The sequence below is a fragment of the Gracilinanus agilis genome, chromosome 3, assembly GCF_016433145.1.
Source record: "Gracilinanus agilis isolate LMUSP501 chromosome 3, AgileGrace, whole genome shotgun sequence".
Lineage (NCBI taxonomy): Eukaryota > Metazoa > Chordata > Mammalia > Didelphimorphia > Didelphidae > Gracilinanus > Gracilinanus agilis.
Window position 1 is genome coordinate 237,638,279 of NC_058132.1, and position 24,543 is coordinate 237,662,821.

The 24,543-nt window shown below is 32.9% G+C and overlaps 1 protein-coding gene across 1 annotated transcript in view; it reads right to left on the minus strand.

Annotated features, from left to right (window-relative positions):
* ITPRID2 (ITPR interacting domain containing 2) overlaps nt 1-24,543 on the minus strand; it is a 54,862-nt gene that overhangs the window by 15,412 nt on the left and 14,907 nt on the right. Inside the window, exons 9-15 of the mRNA XM_044669734.1 lie at nt 15,746-15,818; nt 14,558-14,658; nt 8,907-10,082; nt 7,200-7,277; nt 6,965-7,092; nt 6,426-6,576; nt 249-314 (exon numbers count right to left, since the gene is read on the minus strand). Of these exons, the coding sequence (XP_044525669.1) occupies nt 249-314; nt 6,426-6,576; nt 6,965-7,092; nt 7,200-7,277; nt 8,907-10,082; nt 14,558-14,658; nt 15,746-15,818 (1,773 nt within the window). The remainder of the gene's footprint in view (nt 1-248; nt 315-6,425; nt 6,577-6,964; nt 7,093-7,199; nt 7,278-8,906; nt 10,083-14,557; nt 14,659-15,745; nt 15,819-24,543) is intronic.

Consider the following 24,543-nt stretch of genomic DNA (forward strand, 5'->3'; position numbering starts at 1 on the left):
ATTCTTGACAATGCATTCTATTCTTTGACCATACAAAGAAGTCACTACTGTTATTAATCAGTTTTCTAAAGACCCAATGGCATATAGGACTTTTAGAAACATTGAAATTATACTTCATGTAATTTACTAACTTATCTAAATTCTCTATATTTTAATATATTACCATCTACACTAAGGACCTATGTTTATGAACTGCCATCTTCTTGCCTCATTCTTTTCCCCAATGATTTAAAAGCAGAGATTCTTACAGGTTCCATTACATTCAGTGGAGATGGGCATGACAAGTTATCAGCACTTCTACTTCCATACATTCCCTAAAAGGATAGGAAAAAAAGTTTTTAAAAATTTCAAACATTCTACAAAGTACTAAAAAGAACTGACTAAATACTATTTGGAAAAGTCTACATTAATAACAGAAGTCACTTTTAATTGTCATAGAATTTACTGAATAGGAGTGATTTTTATTTAATATCAAAAACAAGATATCAAAAACAAGAACACATTTTATATATATATAAAAACATTTATATGTAACCATTTATGGTTCTGTTTCATCAGATATGTGCATATAACTTCTCAAAACAATATTGCTTTTCCTTTAAGCCCATTTAAAAATGAATTAAAAAAATGAATCAAAATATCAATTTATGGGTGTTGGGAGATTTATACAGAATATATTAACAATTCTAATCCTGTATTCTTCTGCTCTACTTAGCTTTAATACATTTCTATTTAAAGTAATATACTCAAAATAATGAAAAGATATCTATTTTACCACAATATGTAGAAACATTATGAGTGTTGGAAAAGGGGAAACTATAAAGACTCAAATTTCAAAAGAAAGGTATTCAGAAATAAAATCAGCTGTAGAAACAATAATAATGAGGCAGCTAGGTTGACAGTGAATAGTGAGGAGCCTAGGTTCAGGAAGACTCCTCTTTCTGAATTTAAGTGTAGCTTCAGACACTTACTAGCAATGTGAATATGGACAAGTCACTTAATATTGTTTGGCTCAGGCTCAGTTCCATGTTTAAAATAAGCTGAAGAAGGCAATGACCAAGCACTTCCATATCTTTGACAAGAAAAAACACAAATGGGGTCACAGAGTTGGACACAACTGAAAATGATCAAACAGGAAGAAATAAAAAGACAATGAAGTCCATTTCCTTTTTCACTCCTTTATTTGTACATTCCTTTTTCATGGGTTCAGCCTAAAACCTCAAATGAATAGAATCAAGCACATATGCAAAATAGAGAAATACAAGTAAGGTTTGTGAAATGAAGAGTTAATATAAGAAAGGGAATTTGTAAAAGATAAAAGTGAAGTAATCTATTACTAACATTTCTCCATAAAGTCCTTCCATTCCTCCATTGTTTGAAAAAAATACAGGGGACAGAACCAAGATGGTAGATTAGAAGCAGAAATCCTGTTGAATTCTCCCCAAATCCCCTCCAAACAACTTAAAATAACATCTCAAATTAAATTTTGGAGTGACTCTCAAGGTGGGACATTTTTCTAGCTTAAGACGGCTTAAGATGTCATCAGAAGAGATCTGTGACATGAGGGTAGGGGTCAGTCCAGAACAAACAATGTGGCAGCACCAGCAGTGGGTCTTGGAGGTAGCAGAGGCAGAAGCAGCTTCAGGAACTCTCAGCCACGAGACAGGCAGAGGGTTGAATAACAAGTCAGAAAGAGATTAGAGGAAGAGATCCTTTGCTGGTCTTAGGTACAGCTGCTGTTGACTGGCAACTCTATTGCCCATAAGCAGTTCTGAGTCACAGTTCCAAGGGCAGAGAAGAGTGCTTGTGATCAATCATAAAGGAACAAGGGCACAGTCCCAAGACAGAGAGGAGAACCAGTACTTTTTTGTTTCAGAAGAGAAGGGGCCCTTCCTAGGTAAAGACTATAGATGACTACAAAAAAAAAAAAATACTAGAGAGGCAGGGAAGATCTAGATACAAATTCAGAAAAAGATAGTAACATGAAAACAGCTACCCAAAAAAGCCTCAAAGAAAAATTCCATCTGAACTCAAAACCTTAGAATTCCTGGAAGAATTGAAGAAAAGAGATAAGAATGGTAGAGAAAAAAATCAGAAAAGAAATGGGTGTGATGTAAGAACATTATGAAAAAAAAAACAGTTTGGTCAAAGAGAAATTTAAAAATTTGGCCAAATGGAAAGAGGTATAAAAGCTCATTGAAGAAAAGAATTCCTTAAAAACAATTAGTCTTGCAGGGCAAACACAGTGGATACAGTGCCAGGCCTGGAGTCCAATGGACCTGGGTTCAAATCTGACCTCAGATACTTTCTACCTGTGTGACCCTAGGCAAGTCACTTAATCCCAATTACTTAGACCTTGCTGCTTTTCTGTCTTAGAACTGATGCCAAGACAGAAGGCAAGGGCCTAATAAATAAATAATAGTATAAAATAAAATAAAATTAGAACTGGGCAAGTAGAAGAAGGTAATGATTCCATGAGACATCAAGAAATGAAAGTAATAATAATAAAATTTTAGCTGGTGCTGAAAAAATAGAAGAAAATAGAAATATCTTATCAGAAAAACAAATGACCTAGAAAATAGATTAAGCAGAAATAATTTAAGAATTACTGGACTACCTGAAAGTGATAATAAAAGAAAAAGAGCCTTGACAGAATAACTTATAAAGGTAAACTACCTTGATAACTTAGGGCCAAAAGGTAAAAGATAAATTTAAAAAATCTACCAATCACCTCCTGAGATATTGAAATGAAAACTCCCATGAATATTCTAGCCAAATTCCACAGCAATCAAGTCAAACAGAAAATATTGCAAAGAGCTAAAAAGAAATCATTAAAATATCATGGAGTTGGGGGCAGCTGGGTAGCTCAGTGGAGTGAGAGTCAGGCCTAGAGACAGGAGGTCCTAGGTTCAAACCCGGCCTCAGCCACTTCCCAGCTGTGTGACCCTGGGCAAGTCACTTGACACCCTTACCACTCTTCCACCTATGAGACAATACACCAAAGTACAAGGGTTAAAAAAAAAAATATCATGGAGCTGCAGTCAAGATAATACAAGACTTAGCAGTTACCAAGTTAAAGGAGTGGATGGTTTGGAATTTGATATCCCAAGGATGAATACCAAGAATAATCTACCCAGCAAAAACGAATATAATCTTTGTACATTTCATTAAACAGAGGACTTTTAAGCATTCCTAATGAAAAGACAGGAGTTGAATAGAAAATCTGACATTCAAACAAAAGATTCAAAAGAAGCATAAAAAAGTAAACATGAAAGAATAATCAGAAGGGATTCAATAAACTTAAACTGTTTACACTCCCATATGGAAGATGATACCCATAATCCTAAGAATTTCATAATTAATAGTTAGAAAGAATCTACATACACTGAGGGCAAGGGTGTGAGTTGATTATGTTGGGATGATCTCTAAAATGAAGAAGTGAGAAAGAGGGATCCTGAAAGAAGGAGAAAGGAAGCTGTAGAATGGGGAATTTTTTTTTTATTGGAGGAGCAATGCTTTAACCTTATTCTCATTACAGTTGGGTCAAAGAAGGAAATATATATACGTATTTTATATATATATATATATGTGTGTGTGTGTGTATATATATGNTAGTGAACAAGTTTATTTTATTTTTATTTTTTTTATTTTTTTTACTATCCTGCTTGTTAATTTGTCATTTCCTTATATTATTGCATTTCCTGATTTTTTTAAGATTAAAAAATTTTTTTTAAGTTTATCTGTATTAAGCTAAGTTGATATCCATTCTGTTATATGATTCTTTAATTGTACCATTTCCCTATGATTTTACTAAACAACATGTCATTGTTAAAAGACCATGAACATCTTACACAAATAATTTTTAAGTTGTAAAAGCCCATAAGTCTTATGTATACTGAATTTGTCATCTCACCTATAGGATCACATGCCTTAACAATTTTTATTTTATCTTGACAATTGTATATACTCTTGAAAAATATAATGACTTAAGAATTTAAATTGTAATTTTAGAAGAGGTCTTCAAAATTGACTTTAGGATTTTATAGTAACTTCTGAATGATGATAGGTTTATATATGTGTGTGTGTGTGTATATATATGTGTGTGTGTGTGTGTGTGTGTGTGTGTACATATATAATATACACACATACTTACACATACATATACACATTTGGATATAGAAATACATTTTACCCAATAGGGAAAAAGGAGGAAAATGGAATAAGAGAAATGTTCAGTTGGGGATAAAAGGGAGGAAAGATTAAAGAAGGCACTAGTAAGAAGAAGAGAAACAGACTTTTAAGAAGAGAAAAGATAAAAAGAGGGAGAAGGATAAAAAGAAGTAAATACGATGGAAAGAAACACACAGTAATCATAACTGGGAATGTGAATGAAATGAAATAAAATGGAAGTGAATAGCAGAATGGATTAGAATACAGAATCCAACAATATGTTGTTTACAAGAGACACATTAGAAACAAAAAGATACATACAGTTTTAAAATAAAGGGCTGAAGCAGAATTTAGTATGCTTTAACTGAAGTAAAAAAGGTAGGGGTAGCCATCATAATACCAAGACAAAGCAAAAGCAAAAAGAGACCTAATTAAATGAGATAATTAGGCAAACTACATTTTGCTTAAAGGTACCAGAGACAATGAAGTAATATCAAAGAATTTTCTAGCATGTTTCTCTGATAAAAGTCTCACTTCTCAAGTGGGTCAAATGTATAAAACTAAGAGCAATTCCCAAATTGAAAAATGGTCAAAGGAAAATAAAGGCAGTTTTCAGAAGAATGAATCAAAGTACCTATAATTATATTTAAAAAGTTCTAAATCACTATTTATTAAAAATGCAATTTAAAATAACTCTGAGGTACTACTTCCCACCTATTAGAAATGACAAATATTGGAAAGGAAGAGCAAAAATAGGTATCCTAATAAACTGCTAGTGGAGTTATGAACTGTTCTAAATATTCTGAAGAATGATTTAGAACTATGCCCCAAGGTTAATTAAACTGCATGCCCTTTGAACCAGCAATACCACTATAATAGGTCTGAATCCTAAAAATATAAAAAAAAAATGCCTAGATGTAGAAAATTATTTGTAGCAGTTCTTTTTGTGGTGGCAAAGAACTGAAAATTGAGGGAGTGTTTATCGACTAGGGCAGTGATTTCCAAAGTGGGCGCTACCACCCCCTGGTGGGTGCTGCAGCGATCCAGTGAGACGGTGATGGCCACAGGTACATTTATCTTTCCTATTAATTGCTATTAAAATTTTCTAAAAATTAATTTCCAGGAGGATAAGCAATATTTTTTTCTGGAAAGGGAATGGTAGGCCAAAAAAGTTTGGGAACCACTGAACTAGGGAATGGCTAGAAAAGCAGTGTTAAATTATTATGATAGAGTACCACAGTGTTATAAGAAATGATGAGGGGGGGTTGGTTTCAGAAAAATATGGCAAGACCTATATGAACTGATGTAGTGAGAAGAACTAGGAGATCACTGTACATAGTAACACCAGTGTGGTAATGATAATAAACTGCGAATAATTTGGCTATTATAATGAATACAATGATCTAAGACAATTCCAAAGGACTAATGATACCTATAACTATTTTCTCATGAGCCCACTGGCTTCCCATGGAATTTCAGGGTCATCAAACTACATTTCCTATGAGCCCACTGGCTTCCTGTCTTGCGTGATGATGTGACAGTTATGTGATGACATAGACAGGAGGATAAAAACTGGGTGGCTTGACTTGCTCTCTCTCTTTTTCAATCTATCCAGGATGGAGGTGGCAGGCAAGGTGCATGAATTTTAAACTGACTCTTAACATGGCACGTGGCTTCATTTGTCTAATGGCTACCAACAAATCCTTTAAAACCATAATATTTTTAAAGCTATCATTTTATATTCGTTTCATTTTTTCACCTCCAGAGAGAGGGCTAATGAATTCTGAGCGTAAACTGAAATATAACTTTCCCATTTTCCTTATTTTTCTTGCCTTTTTTTTTGCAATATAGAAATATGTTTTACATGATTTCACATGTACAACTGGTATATTGCTTGCTTTCTCAGCATGTCAGAGAGAAGCAGGAGTGGGGAAAGGATTTAGAACTCAAAATTTAAAAAGAATGTTAAACATAAAGAATAATTTTTTTAAGAATAAAAAAAATAGACCAAAATGTGCCAGTTTTTTAAATCAACTAAACCTTGACAATTTCTTTTACTTCTTACATTCTAAGAATTATTGCAAATATCATTTAAGAATAATGACGGTTTCTTCTGCCATCAGAAGAAATTATTTCAGTTGAATCCATTATTTACTCTGAACTACATGATAAATTCACCATACACCCCACTTTTCAGAAGAAAAAGGAAAAAATAAAACTTATTTGGAGCCATGCAGTTACTTTGTTATACATACCATAAGTGTTGAAGAACGATAAGGTGAAGTCACATGCAAGTTACGAAGTTGTTCTTCCAGACCAAGTAAACGTTCTTCCAGCTGCAGTTCTAGTTCCTGAAGTTCCATTCTGACTGAATTCCTCAAACTCTGAAGTTGATCAACTTCATATCTAACATTGTGAATTATAAGAAAAAGTGTGTATAAAAGGTAGATTTCAGCAGCATAATAGTAGCAAATAGACAACTGGAAAGAGCTAAACATGGCTCATGAAAATTCTAAATTTCACAAGGTATAGTGGTTAGGAAAATCTAAAGGGTTTCTTTATTTTCTCAATAAAACCTTGTCTACATGCTTATCTCTTATCTTAAAAATAACAACAAAACAGTATCCAATAATAAGGATAGTAATGTTGGTCTCTTTCAATTTTTCATTTCACCCAGGAAATGAAATATAACTTGCTAAAGCAAAAAAAGTAAATAGCTTAAAATCATTTTGGCAATTATTTTTATAACAAAAAATCTAATTAAGTGAATAAAAGAAAACTATAGACTATTTACCTCTCTTCTTCAGTCATATGATGGTAAACCATGGTTTGTTGACGTAACATTGCCAGTTCTAAATCCATCATTTGTGTTCGGAACAAATTCAGACTTCGCCTCATTACTTGTAGTTCCTGAAAAGTATTCTAAAATAAAACTGTTTTGCTGTAATATTTATGCTTACTTTTCACTTCTATGTTATATGAAATATGCATTTTTTAAAGAAATCAGAATAACGACGTTATAAACTCACTTCATAAAGAGGTAGAACAGATGATCTCTGAGAAGCATATGGGGCAGCAGCAAGATCATGTCCTCTCATCACTGGATACTACACAAAGTAAAATATTTTATAAAATTTTAAATTCCATTTTTTCCCAATAGCTTAAAACATTTCTTTCTAAGGTACCATAAATAATGGCAAAAGTTTTTAGACCTACACCAATTATCTCAATCCTTTCTTCCTTTGGTATAGCAATTAAAATTTTTTAAACAGAAGCCAATAGTTGGTGGACTTTATAACAAAATCAGAATCGTCCAAACATGTAATTCACTCAAAATTATAGGAAAAAATTTATGGATGTTAATCATGGTTTCTATTTGCATATCATTTTGCTGATTCCAATTATTATTCATGTTTTTCCCTAGGCTCTTTCTTCTCCCCTTCCCTTCTCTGTGATTTCTGTTCCTCTCACCAACTCAATTATATTATCTATGCAGAGAATTTAGAAATCTACTTATCTAACCTGTCTCTCTCTCTCTCATGAACTTTACTACAGGATCACAAATGCCTAGATGTTTCAAAGGCATCCTAAAAATGTGAAAAAACATAATCCATTATCCCTCCACAACCTCAACCCACCTGTCGTCCTCTAATTTCTCTATTTCTGTTTAAGGAACCAGTTTCCCCAGTTCAAAATCTTGGTCATCTTTAACTCTTTGTTGCTATTCAGCTGTTTTAGTCATGTCTAATTCTTTGTGACCCCATTTGGGTTTCTTTGGCAAAGATCCTAGAGTTTGCCATTTCTTTCTCCAGCTCATTTTATAGGTGAGAGAACTGAGGCCAACAGGGTTAAATGATTTGTCCAAGGTCACATAGTAAGTGTCTGAGGCCAAATTCGAATTCAGAAGAGCAGCAGGCCTGGCACTCTATCTATCAACTAAACCACCTAGCTGCCCTCCTTTAACTCTTTATTCCTCTCAAATCTGAACAGCTGTCAACATGTCAATTCTATCTCCACAATATTTCACCTACCTATGGTTACCACTCTAGATCAGGCCCACATTATATTACCTGAAACTGCCTCTAGTCATACTCCTCTACACAAGTACTAAGTTGATATTCCTAAAGCACAGATCTGACCACGTCACTACCCTGATCATGAAACCTCAGTGCTTCCCTATTGCTTCTATTAAAAATATAAACTCCCCTGTCAGATATTTAAAGTCCTTTACAATATGGCTTCAACTGTCTGTTTAGATTCATTTAACATTCCTCTCTCTCTCATATACTCTACAATCCAGTAAATCTAATCTGTGGTTGACAACATACTATAGTCCTGATTCCATGTCTTTGTTCATGCTGTCTTCTACTACCCCTGTCTCTCAGAATTCATAGTTCTCTCAAAGCACAGCTCAAGTGGCACCTCATACAAAAAGGCCTTTCCTGGTGCTCTCCCTTGAAATTACTCTGCATCTGTCTATGAAAATATCCCCTGCTCCAGCAATAAAAAGTGAGATCCTTGAGGGCATTGGTTCTTTTTTGTCTTTTTTTTTTTTTAAGCAGTGTCTGGCATATGGTAGGTACTTAAACATTTGCTGAATTATCGCTATATCAATATAATTGAGAATATACTATGTACTTTCAATATTTTAATATTGTAAATGCTTTTTGGTAAATAGAAATAAGACCTAAGACAACAAATATTTAAAAATTCAAAATTAAAACTTTTTTCTTTACCTGAGAAAGATTCTGCAGTGAATTTCTGATATCATGTAGTACTCTCCGCAACTGCATTTCAATGGAAGAAGGAGGATTCACAGAACAGGAACGATATGAATAGTTACTAGGTCTGTGTGAGAATGGACAACCCAAAGGAGGGCCTATGGTACAACAGGAGGCACCTGACATGTTTGGAACACTGTGAGTACTAAGCGTTCTCATATGTTCACACAGAGGCCTTTCTTGCCAGTCAGAGTGGACAGAATGAAGTGAACAAGTAGATTGTGAGATTGGAGCTGGGACATATAAATGGTTACAAGTCCTACTATGACTTGATTCCTCCGACAACTTGTTGATCTCACACTGTGAAGTTTCTTTTTTCACAGATGGCGAGATGAAGAGTGTAGATTTAACTAGAGAATGGCTATCTTGTTCAATTGCCTCATTTTCTAATTTCTGTTCATCTTCAGGTGTATATTTAAAGGTGAAGGAAGGTGGACTACACCTAGTCTCTTTTCCTGGAGATAATCGGACATTTACAGAAGACACAACCCTAACAGGACTTAGTAAGGTGGTAGGTAAAGACTGAGATCTTCTTAGGGGATACCCAGACTTTGCAAATTGGTACCTGTGTTTTAACAAATCTTTGGATTTTATAAGGCTACGCCCTACTCTAGGATCAGAGAGATTACAGACTTTCATTTGAGCCCTTTGTAAAGCCACATTAACTCTATCAATTGAAGAAGAATCAATTGTTTTTTCAGAGCTCGGATGATCACATCTACCCTCAATTGAAGCCAATGACTTAAGAATGTGGTGTGTTTTATACTGAGGAAATTCATAATCATTACTTTTATCTACATCACTTTCAGCACTTGCTACCCTCATTAAGGCAAATGTCTCTCCTGGAGGTAAATCATCTTCACTTTCAGTAACACGATCTTCTTGATTTGGGGAAAACTGTTCACTTCTTTTAGTCTGCACAGTCTCACATAATAGAGAGCTCTGATTTTCTGGCTTGGCTATCTTCTCTTTTTCTTCTCGGAGATGCATGCGAGCTTCTTCATCAGAGTCATTAAAATAAGGCTGATCTTTTGCTTTTGGTGTTATAAGGTCTTCACCAAGTGAAGTAACCGTTGTCTCACTGTCACAGCTATCAGCACTGCTTCCCATAGCTTGGAGAGGCTCTTGAACCTATGAAGGGAGCATAAGGAGAGCAAATGCTAAGTAAAGTAGCATAAAACAGAATTCTGACTGACATGGAATTTCTATAGTACCATTACTAATGTATTAGAAATTAAGGTGATGTGGTATAGTAGTGAGGATACTAGTTTTGGAATCAGAAGACCTGGATTCAAGTGCTAACTATCAGTTATTAGACATGCAACACTCTAACTCTTAAATCTTTAATTTTCTCATCTCTAAACTATGAAGGGTTAACTGGATGATATCCAAGGCATAGCTTCTAGCTATAAAACTATGAAATGTGTATTTACCAGTTTTAATAAATCACAAAATCACAACCTGACAGTGGGCAGGAAAGAGCCCTGAATCTTCTACCTGTCCTATGGCTAAGCCCTTCTATATTTCTTGTCTCCCACCATTAGACTGTGAGATCAGGAGCTATCTTGCTCTTCTATTTGCATCCCTAGTGCTTAGCCAATACCTGGTACATACATGCTTATTCATTTACCATATCTATCCTATATCTGAAAAATTCTGGAGTCATGAAAAAAATACAGTTAGATAGAAATTTCAGTTCCAAAGTGTATGTGATAATGCAGATTTGACTTGAATAGATTCCTAATTTAAATCACAGTAGAAAAATGCTAGGAACACTAGCTATAATTCAGAACTACAATAGGTTTCAACTTTAAAAATGAATATTGATTGGGTTCCATGAACTGTCATTAAAAATGGCTAAGTTTACAGATGAAGAAAGATGATAAAGGTACTCTGCACTAGCTTCATAAAAATTTACTTAAATTTAACCAGAGATAATGGAAATTATCTTAGATTTTGCTCAAATTACAAAGATTTCATTTCTAAAATGAAATCTGCAAAGGTGAAGAACAAAACAAACACTAGTTTCAAATATTTCTTTTCAGTTATTCTCTCTATTTTGGTACCTTGCCTTAATTTTATAAAGAACATTGACTCAATGAGGCTTTAAAAAACAACCATAAAATTGCAATACTCAATCACATAAAATTACCAGGTATGAAAACATTTTAGATTTCTAGTTTTATAAACAATTTTTACTTTCTGTACTTTCTCAAAATGCATACATCTACACACACACACACACACACACACACACACACACACACACACACCCCTTAACATTTGAGGACAACACATCAACTCCAAGAGTTCCCCCTGAAATTATATATATTATATGCTACTCTTCAATTAGAATTTATAGGTAACAAACAAAATGTTTGAAATCTAACATTAAATTAAATTAAAATAACAAGGATTTTGCAATAAATAACAAAGTAATAGTTAACTGTAAAAGCACTGTGTCCTGGGAAATTATGTAAACACTGTAGGGCATTTAATCAATACTCAAAATAGCGACTTTAAACAATGAAAAAAGAATTTCAATATTAAAGAGATTAACAAAATTAATTACTAGGGATAAGACTAATATGAAAAAGTCAATTTACATTATAAATGTAAGATTATTCTATGCATAAAATTCACAGATCTCTCATATATAGCCTTAGTCTTTCTTCTGAGCTTCATTCACCATCCACTCTATTTGACAATGGTATTAGATTCATCATATTCAAAATAACTACTGTATTTTTCTTTGTATTTACTTATATTACACACATACATGTTCTCTTTCTCTGTGTAACTACAGGGTATCCCTAAAGCCTTAATGCAGTTTTAAACTGTTTAAACTGCATTACTAAAACATAAAATTGCTCTAATACTTTTGGAATATCTTTTATATTTGTTTGTTGTCTTTCCCATTTGAATGTAAGCTATGTGACAATATAGACTATTTCATTCTTGGTATTTGCCTCCCTAGACCTACAACAGTGTCTGGTACAAAGAAAGTGGTTAATAAAGCTTGATGAACTGAATATAATAAAAGTTGGTGCTAATACATCATTTTATGATTTTTAATATGTTTTTAATTTGTTATTTAATCCTAACAAAAGTTCTCTAAAAACATAAAAAGAGAAAAGGTAATGAATAAATGGGTTATTGTCTGCATTTTACAGATGAATAGATACTTAATTATGTAATCATAATACCAGAGGAGGTAGATGGAAACATCAAATGGTTAGCAGCATATAGGTGTACAAAGGATGGAGAACAATTTTGCTTAGCTGGAATGGAGGAAAATCTGTTGCGGATTAATTAGGAGCAAGAATGTAAAAAAAATGAGATGGGAAAAATACAGAAAATGTTGGGGTTATGAAGAAATAAAAAAAATAGAGCTTTGTCACATTATTTATTGCAGTTTTTTTAAACCATAAAAAAGCATAATAGAAATAGTGTGTGAGAAAGATTGTTAGAAATAACTGTATAGTATAGGTTGAAAAGCAAGCTAAAGGCTTTAGATATAAGAAAGTGAAGAACTCTGCGATAAAGTAGACAATTATATACTCAGAGAGGTTACATAAGTACAAATCCTGACAGAACAAAGATTAAAACCTAGCTCCTTGGACATCAGCCAGTCCCTATTATTCTGCAGCATAGCTACAAGGTACTACAATAGAGACAACAGATTCAAAGTTGGGAAGCCACATAGTCTGTATCCTCAAGGAACTTATCATTAAATTGGGAGTGGGAAGTATACAATATACAACAAAGGAACTTAATAAAAAATAAAAGAGTTGGTAAAGTTAAAGAAGAGATCTAAGCAGTGTTTTTAAATATTTCTGGGGTCTGAGAGAGATGATAACTTTTGGCTAGTAATCCATTAGGGAAGGCTTAGAAGGGAAGATTATATTGTAAAGTTTCTTAACTAGGGGTCTATGAACTTGATTAAAAAATTCTCTGATAACTATATTCCAATATAATTGTTTTCCTTTGCAATCCTTCCAATCTGAGAAGTAGTGGATACATAAACTGCCCCAGTCTACTGAAAATGTTCATAACACAAAAAAAGGTTAAGAATGCCTATCCTACAGAAAACTAAATTGTCTCATATGGCAACTACAACCTTCAACTTCCTTTTCCAAACTATCCTACATATAACTATTTCCAACAATATTTCTCAAACATCAATTTCAATTATACTTTTTTCAGGTAAAAAAATCGATAGTAATTAATGTTTAAAGTAACAAGACTTCATTTTATTATCTGTTTTTCACAATTCTCCCATATTTTTTGTATCTTCCCATCCCATATTTTGTTACCATTATATCTAATTAATTCACAACACAGATTCTTCATAATTCCAGTTAAGCAGTCCTGTTTTTCCATCCTTTATATCAGTGGTTCCCAAACTTTTTTGGCCTACTGCCCCCTTTCCAGAAAAAATATTACTTAGCCCCCGGGAAATTAATTTTTTTTAAATTTTAATAGCAATTAATAGGAAAGATAAATGCACCTGTGGCCATCACCACCTCTCTGGATCACTGCAGCACCTACCAGGGGGCAGTGGCACCCACTTTGGGAATCACTACTTTATATATATATATATATATATATATATCATCTATGTTTCTGACCAATTATTCCATTACCCTATTTATCTCTTCTCTTCCAGTAGCTCTTCCTCTAAAAATATGCATCAAAACTTAGGTTTTATGTTGGGGGTGGGGGTGGGGAGAGGGCAGCTGGGTGGCTCAGTAGATTGAGAGCCAGACCCAGAGATGGAAGGTCCTGGGTTCAAATATGGCCTCAGACACTTCCTAGCTGTGTGACCCTGGCCAAGTCACTTGATCCCCATTGCCTAACCCTTGCCATTCTTCTACCTTAGAACCAATACACAAGTATTGATTCTGAGATGGAAGGTAAGGGTTTTAAAAAAAAAAAACTTAGTTGAAGAAGGTTTTCCTCACTCATTCCATCCCAATCTGGTCATTTTTTATTTTTGCTTTGTTTCCTGCTAATCCTGATATTCTTTAAGCTTACTTTGTTATCACTAAATTAATTTTCACTCACCAACTGTTCTGAAGATGTTTATGTTTTTTAATATATATATAACTATGTATTCACAACCAAGTCATTACTTTCATGAGGAAAGGTACTATCCTTTTACGAACATTTCCAGTTCCCCATTATAAAAGGCAGTACAACATGCAGCGCACACACACAACACAAACAGTGCCTATTAAGTGTTGATGAGAACCTGATATAATTAAAAAAACAGTATCAACACTCAAAAAACAAAATTAGGATAGGAAACATAATATAAAATATATAACTATTAAAATAATTTTGGTTTTCTAGAAGTCCCAAAATGGAAAAGGATTCATAAAAGTTCAGAGAGTTTAAATGATTTCCAAAATAAGAATTTTTAAAAAATAAAAATCTGTAGTCAATATGCATATGTTTAAGTAAATTGATCTAAATATCGGAACGAATGATCTTCAATGTTAAGTTACAATAAGGAAACTTACTGAATGGGACTAGTTTCCAAACAGAGAAATTATAGTGATATATTTTATTTAGAATAAAAAAGGGTATCTTAAATATTTTACCTGAAGATGATTATTATGAATATGAAAAGGGCTATCTGTAGATGAATCTTCAGCAAAACCACTGCTATCTGAATGCTGACTTGGAGAACGCAACAAATGATCTAAACAAAAAAATGCATATAAAAATTATCTATATAATTCAGAAACTGTTAAAGAAATTCTTTTTATAATATCAGAGGTGTTATAAAATATAATTCTCAGAAGTTAAAGCTGATCTAGATTTACTACTGAATATTAAAACCTTAGGGCTCATCTTGCAGTTATACTAAATCTCTGAAAATTGTTAGAAATTCTCTTAAATATAAGTGTGAGGAATAAGCTTTGTAGTGATTTGTATTCTTAAGGTAGAATCAGCTATAATGAAAATTAATTCTAAACTATGACAAAGAAAATCCTTATCATGTAAGTATACTTAAGCTTCTGATGAACCATAAAAACTTTAGCACTGCAGGGAGAGAGAGATGGGAATATAGTTAAATTCATAGAAAAGTCTGTAATGAATCTTAAATTGAAAAATGATTAGTAAATTATATATAAGGGTTTTAGAAAAAGATTCCTACCTCTTTACTAGCCACTTCTTTTTCTTCAAGTATTACTGTCTTTTGAGGTTATAAAAGAGCTGGCAATTTTGCTTTAGCTACATTTAAAAAAGCAAATGGAATAGGCCCTAAACTCAAAGGTACATTATAATGAGCTAATGATTTATAAATAAGGATGTAAGAAAGGCTACAGTGCCAGTGATTGGCACTCAAACAGTGGTTTGAATAGATTTTAACCAAGTTAATTAACTACTGGTTGTGTATTAGGTAGGCTTCACTGTCTCTAAACAAGGAGCCCTACTTTACAAGTTAAAAAATTAGAGGCGCATAATTCTAGCGTATTTCCAAATTCCAAAAATGCAGATGATAGTTCAAAGCCTCCCAACCTTTTCAGAAAGGTAAAATCTAACAAACAACCAGAACACAAAAATGAGTATGACATATAACAGAAAAGGGACAAAGCTTAAGAATTCTATTACTCACACAAAAAGAGATTATTCTCTACACAATAATTGAACACATACACATTAGCTCCTAATTTTCATCACATATTTTCGAACACGAATCCCTGATGTCAGTAATCAGATAAAATTCCATTTCTAAATCGGATGACATTACTTTAGTAGTAACAGCTATAATGTCTGATTACCTCTTTTTAATTTGGTAAGACTCAGCTGGCAAGAGGCTGAAACATTTGGAGTTTCTCCCTCTGTACTTTGAACCTATGGAAGAGATTCAAATAGTTAAGAGTCAGAATGTTCCAAGACAAATAGTGAGAATAGATGCATGACAACAACAGTACATAAACGAATTTAACTAAAAATAAGTCCAATAACATTCATGGATGGGTTGCCTAGTGTTGGAGAGAGTACATGTGAGAATGAAATCCCCAAATCCATTCGTCAAAGTGTCAAAGTTGTTGTTACATTTTAAAAATGATGAAACAAAGTTCATCTTTTAGTAGCTGGCATCCCTGACAATTTCAATTTAAATATTAAACAATTGTCTAGTTAACAACTACAAAGAAGAATAATAGTTCCTAGTGTCATAAACTATCAAATAAAAATAACTGAACATATAAAAAGTTGCCAATCATCACATTAAGAGCTTTACAAGTATTATCTCCTTACAACCCTGGAGAGGTAGGTTATTATCCCTATTTTACAATTGAGAAAATTGAGGCTGACAAAGATTGTGACTTTCCCAAGGTCAAACAGCTAATAAGTGTCTAAAGGCTAGATCTGAACTCAAGTCTTCCTGATTCCTGGTTCAGTCCTTTGATCACTGCCACTTAGCTGCCTAGGGAAAAAATTATTATCAAGGTAAACCTTATCTCTAAACTCCTTTTCTGAGGGTACACAATTAGAAATTAGACATAGCAAGTGTGCAAGCTAGGTAAAATGTGGAAACTGTAACACTACTTTTACTGTTCACTCAAAGTTTACTAGGACTTGAGTTAATACAAGTTAAATACCTATGCATCATGAACAGTATCTTCTAGCAGTAAACAAAAGTATTGATAGAAATGTAATTTTTTAAAGTTTCTTGTTAGATCCCTTCATGTTGCATCACAATTTAGGGCCAGCTTCAACATTTAGAGAACACAAGTTGTTTTTAAATTATCAGCAGTTGTCATCTAGGTTCCAGCTGGATCTAGGAACCTGCAGAAAAGCATCTTTCTAGCATAATTAAATAGATCACTTAAATGGATCACTCAAATCTATGATTTTGTATGTATGCTGAAGAATGTAATCTGTGTACCCTCTCCAAGTGCAGATCCTGGTTTCCAATAGTCTGTTCTATTCTCATCAACAGTTTTCTACAATTATCAATAAATTCCAAAACAATTGAAAATCTTGTCAAAGCAGTAGAAAGGCAAGTCGCTGGGGTGTACAGCTGACCAAGTTTAAATTTCTTCCTCTTTGAAAACTGGGACTTGATACCCTCCCTCCACATCCACAACATACTATGAACACTTTTAGCAATATAAAACCTTACAAGGTATGTATTTATTTAATATTATATATTGATGTTTTAAGAGTTATTAAGGGGAGGAAGATATCATTAAAGAAACTAATGAATATAATATTTAATTATAATTCCTGTTACAGTGAGGTTTTAGAAATTATACAAATCTCATTATAATGTATACTTAAGTCCTTTGTCTGATTATTTATAAAAATGAATTACCTTTAAAAATAAAAGAACATTAATTTTAGTAAAAATTTCAACACCAATTTCATAATTTAAAGATCTCAAAGGCTCCACGCTTTAAAATTGAAATTGAAATAATATTAAAAATTCTAGCAAGGTCGATAAAATATATTATCAACTCTGAATAAAACAAGAAACATACATATATATATATATATCTCAAATGAGAGTCTCTTAATACATATGTTGAGTCTGTAGTTTTAAACCATAGAATGCTTTTGAGGATGTGCTTCATGCCAGAAGTTATACATATTAGAACTGAGAATGACAGATTTAAATCTGAATCTTAACAATACCACCTATATAAAGACAGTCATTGAAAATGAAGCTGATTAATTTAGTGACATATATAAACAAATACAGAATCACTCAATGTCAAGAGCTAGAAAGGAATTAAGAAATTATCTCTTTTCTATCATTTTACAGAGAAGGAATTCAAAACTTATAGAGATGGGATGATTTATTCAACTGGCCCTATAACAAAAAACAGATAAATTCATCTGGATAGGATTGTACAGGGCAAAGATGTTATTATCCATATCTAAAAATTCTTTATCTTCTCAGTGTCACAGATGACATTTTCTGGGCATCTTAATATTTGGAGGATTAGTTGCTTGAAACTGTCAACTCCAAATAGCATTTTCAATTAGAGAAATACAGAAAATAGGTGAACCATTTTTCTTTAGTAAACATATAAAATTTGTAGTATTATATAACTTTTTTCAAAACAACACATAAGGAAAAGTTCAACAGGAAAGGCTTTGTTTAATTTGAAAGCCAACAAATGCATTTTATTTTCATAATCAACAAAAGATCTATTATTAGGCTGTATTCAAGTCTAGACTTTTTTTTGAAAAGTTCACCTTAAGTAATTTTAACTCAGCATTATAATCACAAGAGGACTATTCTAGGAACTGTTTTCAACCTAACTTACAAAACTATAAAATTTCATTTTTCCAATTACAGAAATGTATTTTGCAAACCTTAAAAGTGATAAATGCTATTATTTATAATGACATAAAGCAAAATTAACAGATTTTTTTAAAAAATGCATTCTCTAAAATATAATGCTGTAAAATATTACCAATAGATAATCTTTGAAATTGATATCTATTGAATCCCTCTCATTTTTATGGATCTTGTAACATTAAAAGAATTATTGTTTTAAATTAAACATTGTAAAATATCACAAAATATAAAAATAATTAGAACTTAGTACAAAAATATTTAAAATGTTATATTTTATGCAACATGTGCTATCACAGTAAGTAAAAAAATGATATAGAATAGATCTATATTAAGAAAAGTCTTTTCTTCTTTTTGAAGGAATCTTATCAGCAACACCATTGGTTCCTCTGTTTTTGTTTTTAGTAAGTCATAGTATATTAGGCATTACTCTTAAAAGAGAAGGTAAATGATAACATATATTTACTAAAGAAAAGAAGTTCAAACTATTTTCCGAATTTCTCTAAAATAAGGAGACGGCACTAGAGGACTTCTAGATCTCTTTTATATCTAATCCTATGATCCTTTTAAAGTCACTTGCCAAAATAAGTCAAAACATAATTTAGTAAAAAGTCTTGAATTTAAAATCAAAAGACCCAGTTTCAAGTCCCAATTCTGCCATTTCTTAGTTACTGCCCTCACTCAAGCCACATGCTTTGTTTTTTGTTTTTTGTTTTTTGTTTTTTATTTCCAACTTTCACTGTGTGCAAAACAAGCAAACTGCACTGGATGACTTCAAAGGTCTTGTTAAGTTCAAACTTTTTGTGATTCTGTGAATCTCTGATATTGTTAGTGACAAAGAGAGAATGGAAGAATGGTATTAAAATGCCATTTCCATCAATGGCTTCTAATAGAGTTCTAAGTTAGTCTTGTGCTTATGTTTGGTAAAAGTAGGCAATTTCAAATGTAGGAGAGAAATGGCTAAAGTAGGAAAATGGAAATAATAAAAATACAAAATCTACCTACAAGCCTGAGAAGTTAGAAAAACTTCCTTTCACTATTTTAAGCATATTTTGATGGAGCTATGATCTGATAAATGTGTATATTCCCTTTAAAAGGGATGAGAATGTAACATAACCATGACTTTCATCTTGTCTTAATCTAGTTCTTGGATCTTATAAATCCTTCAGAGGGAATACCCAGTTGAGGACTTCCTCCTGATGCCTTTAAGTATTGCATAGATAGTTGGAACACAAAGACTATCTATCATGACCAGCCCACTTTCTTTTCTAATTTAAATATATAAATCAAATCTAATCTATATATATTTGATATGATATTTTAAAGCATTTTCTTGCACAATTTTCATTAGTAATATGTTATAGACTACTCAGGCTCTCCATGCATCTTTCTGGCCCTTTTGATGACCTGTAGAAATAATTCTTTAGTTGTTTTCCATGTTATCATCCAAGAAAATGCTAGGGTTAAATTAGATGGGTCTTTTTTTCTGGAAATTACTTGGAATCATTTTTTTTAACCCCGCAATTTTCCAAATGCAATCCAGCCATGTAGCTGTGTTATATTTGTTATTTTATAATTGAACAAATTTTTATCTCTTACAGAAAAAAAGCCATCAAGATTATAATCAACCCATTTCTTGTTCACACAATAATCCTTTGATCAACAAAGCTTCTTTAAATTTAAACTGTTCCTTTCCTTTTCTGACAAGACAGTTTGATGGTTCTGTCTTAATTTACTTAGAAGAGAAAATAGATTCTGAATCACTATATTCTGCTCACTGAATTTGACATTTTTAATATTTACTGCAGGAAAAGTAGAAATACAGACTCAGAACAATGACTGAATTTAAGATATTTTGTTCTATGGGCTACTGAAATGGAAAAAAAACACATTTGTGTCGTAATTTTAACCTTTTTTTTTTTTTTTTTTACAGAGAAAAATGATTGATCTCAAATGGACCACACTATGACAACACTTGTGGTAACATCCTTTTCCTAAGTTGCATTTTCAATCATTTAAAGATGCCCATTGCAAAGAACTGGAAAACATCAATTGGGGAATGGGTAAAGAACCTGTGGTATATATGATGGAATACTACTTCACCATAAGACATGATGAACAAAATGATTTTTTTAAAACCTGGAAAGAACTATATGAGATAATGAACAGTGAAATGAGTAGAACCAGGAGAATATTATACAAAGCCACAGAACTAATACTAAAAGAATAAGCTGAGAATGTTACCTCCAGAAAGTGAATAGGAAGATAAAACATGAAAGACAATTTATATAAACATGCTGGCCTACCTGATGATATCCTATGTGATGTGGGGAGAGAAGGGTGAGTGAGGTTGGGACACTTGTGAACAAGATCTATTATGTAGATATGAAGAAAATTAAGTTAAACATAAAGGAGATTTATGATTTCATTTGTATAATATCTTTTTCTTTATATATGGAAATTCTTGTTTAGATTTGTAAACATTTGGAATAAATAAGAATAAAAATAACTATTTTTCAATGATGTCTGTTTTGCTATTCAAAAGTCTGTGCTGCTATCTGGCTCTTGGACCCCAACAAGTTGAGCTCTTCCTAATCTGGTGGGAAAAGGAGTGTTGGTAACCCCCCAAACCAAACTGGTAATCAATCATGTTGAACTAATGATGTTATTTACCTTGTTCTGTGCTACCCTCTTTCTTTTCCCTTTGTAATTTTGGTTTAAAAATCCCTATGCTGTAAAAGGCATTAGGCACTCTGGTATGACACAACTTGTGGAGCCTTGATGAATGTATCCCCAAGTCCTATCTAATTAAAAACCTAATTTATAGACCTTAACTCCTCTACTTTATTTATTCTGAGTCACCAGTTGACACTACCTACTATATCATACTGCATCTCCTCAGATGAATAAAAATAGATAAATAAAACAAAGGCTGTATATACTGTACAAACTGAATGAATTTCAATTTGCATCTAAAAAATACAAAAGGAAACATAACTACATGTTATATACCAGTCAAGTATAAGAGTAGTGGAAAGAACATCAACTGGCCTACAGACTTGGATTTTAGCCCTGGCTCTACCATTATCTAACAACATGACTTTTTTTTAAATCCCTACATTCCACCTTAGAATCAATACTATATATTGGTCCTAAAGCATAAGAGTGGTAAGGTAAGGGAATGGGAGTTAAGTGCCCAGGGTCACACAGCTAGGAAGTATCTAAGGTCAGATCTGAACCTAGGACTTCCCTTCTCTAGGCCTGGTTCTCAATTCACTGAGCTACCTAGCTGCCCCAAAAACATGACTTTCAACAATTCACTTCACATGGCTTTTCATTTATAAAGATAAGAGTATGGAACTAGATGATATAAAAGGTCACATCAAACTCTAAAATATTATTCTAGGATCACTTAGATATTTAACTTGAAAAAATATTTTAGTTATTTTTATTTAATACTTAATTCTACACAAAATAAAAGCCTGGGTAAGCAAAGAGCTTAACTCAAAACATTTAACCCTGGGGGGCAGCTGGGTAGCTCAGTGGATTGAGAGCCAGGCCTAGAGACGGGAGGTTCTAGGTTCAAATCCAGCCTCAGACACTTCTCAGCTGTGTGACCCTGGGCAAGTCACTTGACCCCCATTGCCTACCCTTACCATTCTTCCACCTATAAGTCAATACACAGAAGTTAAGGGTTTAAAATAAAAAAATTTAAAAAAAATTAAAAAACAAAAAAAACAAAAAACATTTAACCCTGTTAATTAAAAAATGTTTACTAAGGTATCGCTGTGTAGAAAGCATTATATTTAAAAAGGACAGTCTTTCTTTTCCTGAGAAAACTTATATGCTAGTTAAAACAGCAAAACATACAATTCATTTCTGCTGCAAGAGCAAAATAATTAAGATTGTTCTGTTCACATGTACTGTGCTGAAGTTCAAAAGAATTCCTGACAAAACAATTGGGATGTAAACAAAAGTCTAAAAAAATAAGATTGAATACATTAATTTTGGCAAAAAAAGTTGTAAAGTTTAGGAGGGGAAAAGTCAAAAAATGAATGCGCTAAATCTATAAACAGTACAAACTTCATTCTGAGTATACAAATATATACTGAACACATTTTGGAAATGAGAGGGTCACAGATTTATACACATGGCAAACAGTTATGACATCAGCAGCACATATCATATACTAACTCTTTGATCTTGGGCAAATCATTTGGATATAAGGAAAATAATACATAGAAACTTCTTTCACAGACCCAAGACAAAACAAATTTTCTCTCTTAGAAATGCATGATTAGTTAGTTCACTGTCACATAATGGTGACTTGATAGGAGAAAATATATTCCTAATTGGTCAAAGAGATACTGCTCATGTAGGGTAATTTTCAATTTGTATCTCAATTACTTACATTACTATTCCACTGCTTTGAAAAGGACATTGCTATAGTAACATACTCATAACCTGCCTAGGAATAACAAAACAAACTAGATATACTTTTGTCATTTTGAACAAAAAAAACAACACAACTTTCTGAAGAAATTTTTGAAGAAAGCAAATATAATTTTGAATATTTTACAAAATACCTCATTACAAACAAACTGGCATCCAAATTGAGAAATGGTATCTGGCAATTTTAGATACAGCAAACATTTGCACTTTTACAGACCTGGATTGGTCTCCCCAGCTTCTTGGCTCTTTTTCCATTTAATAGTCTCTTTGCTCTTAAGGGCCAGGTTCTCAAAAGCCAGACTTTCTTGCTGCCAAAGCTTCTTGCCTCTGATCTGGTAGTATTCCTCTCCCCCTGGCACAAGGTCACTTTTAGAACTTAATGCCTTACCTAACAACCCAAAAGCCTCCTTCCCTTCCACTGGTACTGACTGATGTTCAACTAATTTCTTAAAGAGAACTGGCTAACTGAAAAAGACTCTTTTGAAAGACTTCTTACTCATACTTATTGGCTGTCTTCACAGGAAGTGAGTTCCCAATAGAACTCAAAATTCAAAGGAAAGAGACTAAAAAAGTTATAATGCATTTTCATTAAGATCTAAAAGTTTCTTTACTAGGATTGTTCTCATTTCTGTCAATATGCCTCAAATCTAACTGGGAGAAAAGGAAATAAAGTTACTTGTTTCCCGTCTTTATCCATTGTTTAACAAACCTTCTTTAAGGATCCCAAGAGGGGGGGTGGAGAAAGGGTATGGAGCTTGAAAATACAGTATTACTCATTTTTAACCTATATTTCAATGATTTTGAATCTCTCTCATATATCTCAAATGCACTTATAAAGTACTTGATTTAAAATAGACAAATCTGGGTTTATAAGTATAGAATTTAGAGAAAGAGAGGTTTTCTAAGTCTTCTAGATCTTACCAAAACATCTAACACTTTATGATCTAGAGTAGCTTGGCTTTTTTGATGATTTTACTTAGAATGACAACTACAAATATGTTTATATGCTGCTTTCGCTGCAAAGTGCTTACAACAAACTTGTAAGGTAGGTAGTACAAGTAATTCCTCATTTATAGGTATGGTCACAGTCTGAAAGATTAAGGGATTTGCCCAAAGTTAGTGCCTAAAGCAACATTAAAACCCAGGAATCTTATCAGGAAGTCAATTGCTCTGTGATGGTGCATTGTTTCTTCCTTATCTGGGAACCAATTTTAGGAGCTAAAATTTTGTATCTAGGTGAATTTTTCAGCTTTCAAAGACCAAAAGTAAGGTGGAAAAAGGCAATTAGCAACATACCACTGAAGGGCACAGGTTCCCATTATCTGATCAAGCCCCAAATTTTGATCACCTGGGATCTACAGAATGGTCTTGAAGACCTCCATAGTGCAACAAATAGAAAAAGAGAATGGCTACTCCTGGCAAATCTTCTTTGAATATCACCTTTGATGCTTGTCATCCATGTGATCATGGGTAACCTACCTCTATGGGCTTCTTCCTCCATTTATAAAATGAAAGGTTGAGTCTAGTTGTCCTGAAAGATCATTTTTAGCTCTAAGTCTATGAGCCTAATGAGCTGATGAAAAAGCTAAAAGAGAGCTCTGAAAACATCTGATCAATTTATTTCTTGGGCTAAGTGAGGCAAGCAGAAAGTCTAGGCAGCCAGAGAGACTTTACCCATTCTTCATTCCTCTCCCCATGTAAGAAAAGGAAATGAGCCCAAACATAAGTGGAAATAGTTACAATAGAAACTAAAAAGCTAAAGGAAGCTTCAGGTGCCTTCCCACTGCACTGTGCTGTGCTAAAGACTTCTTTTAA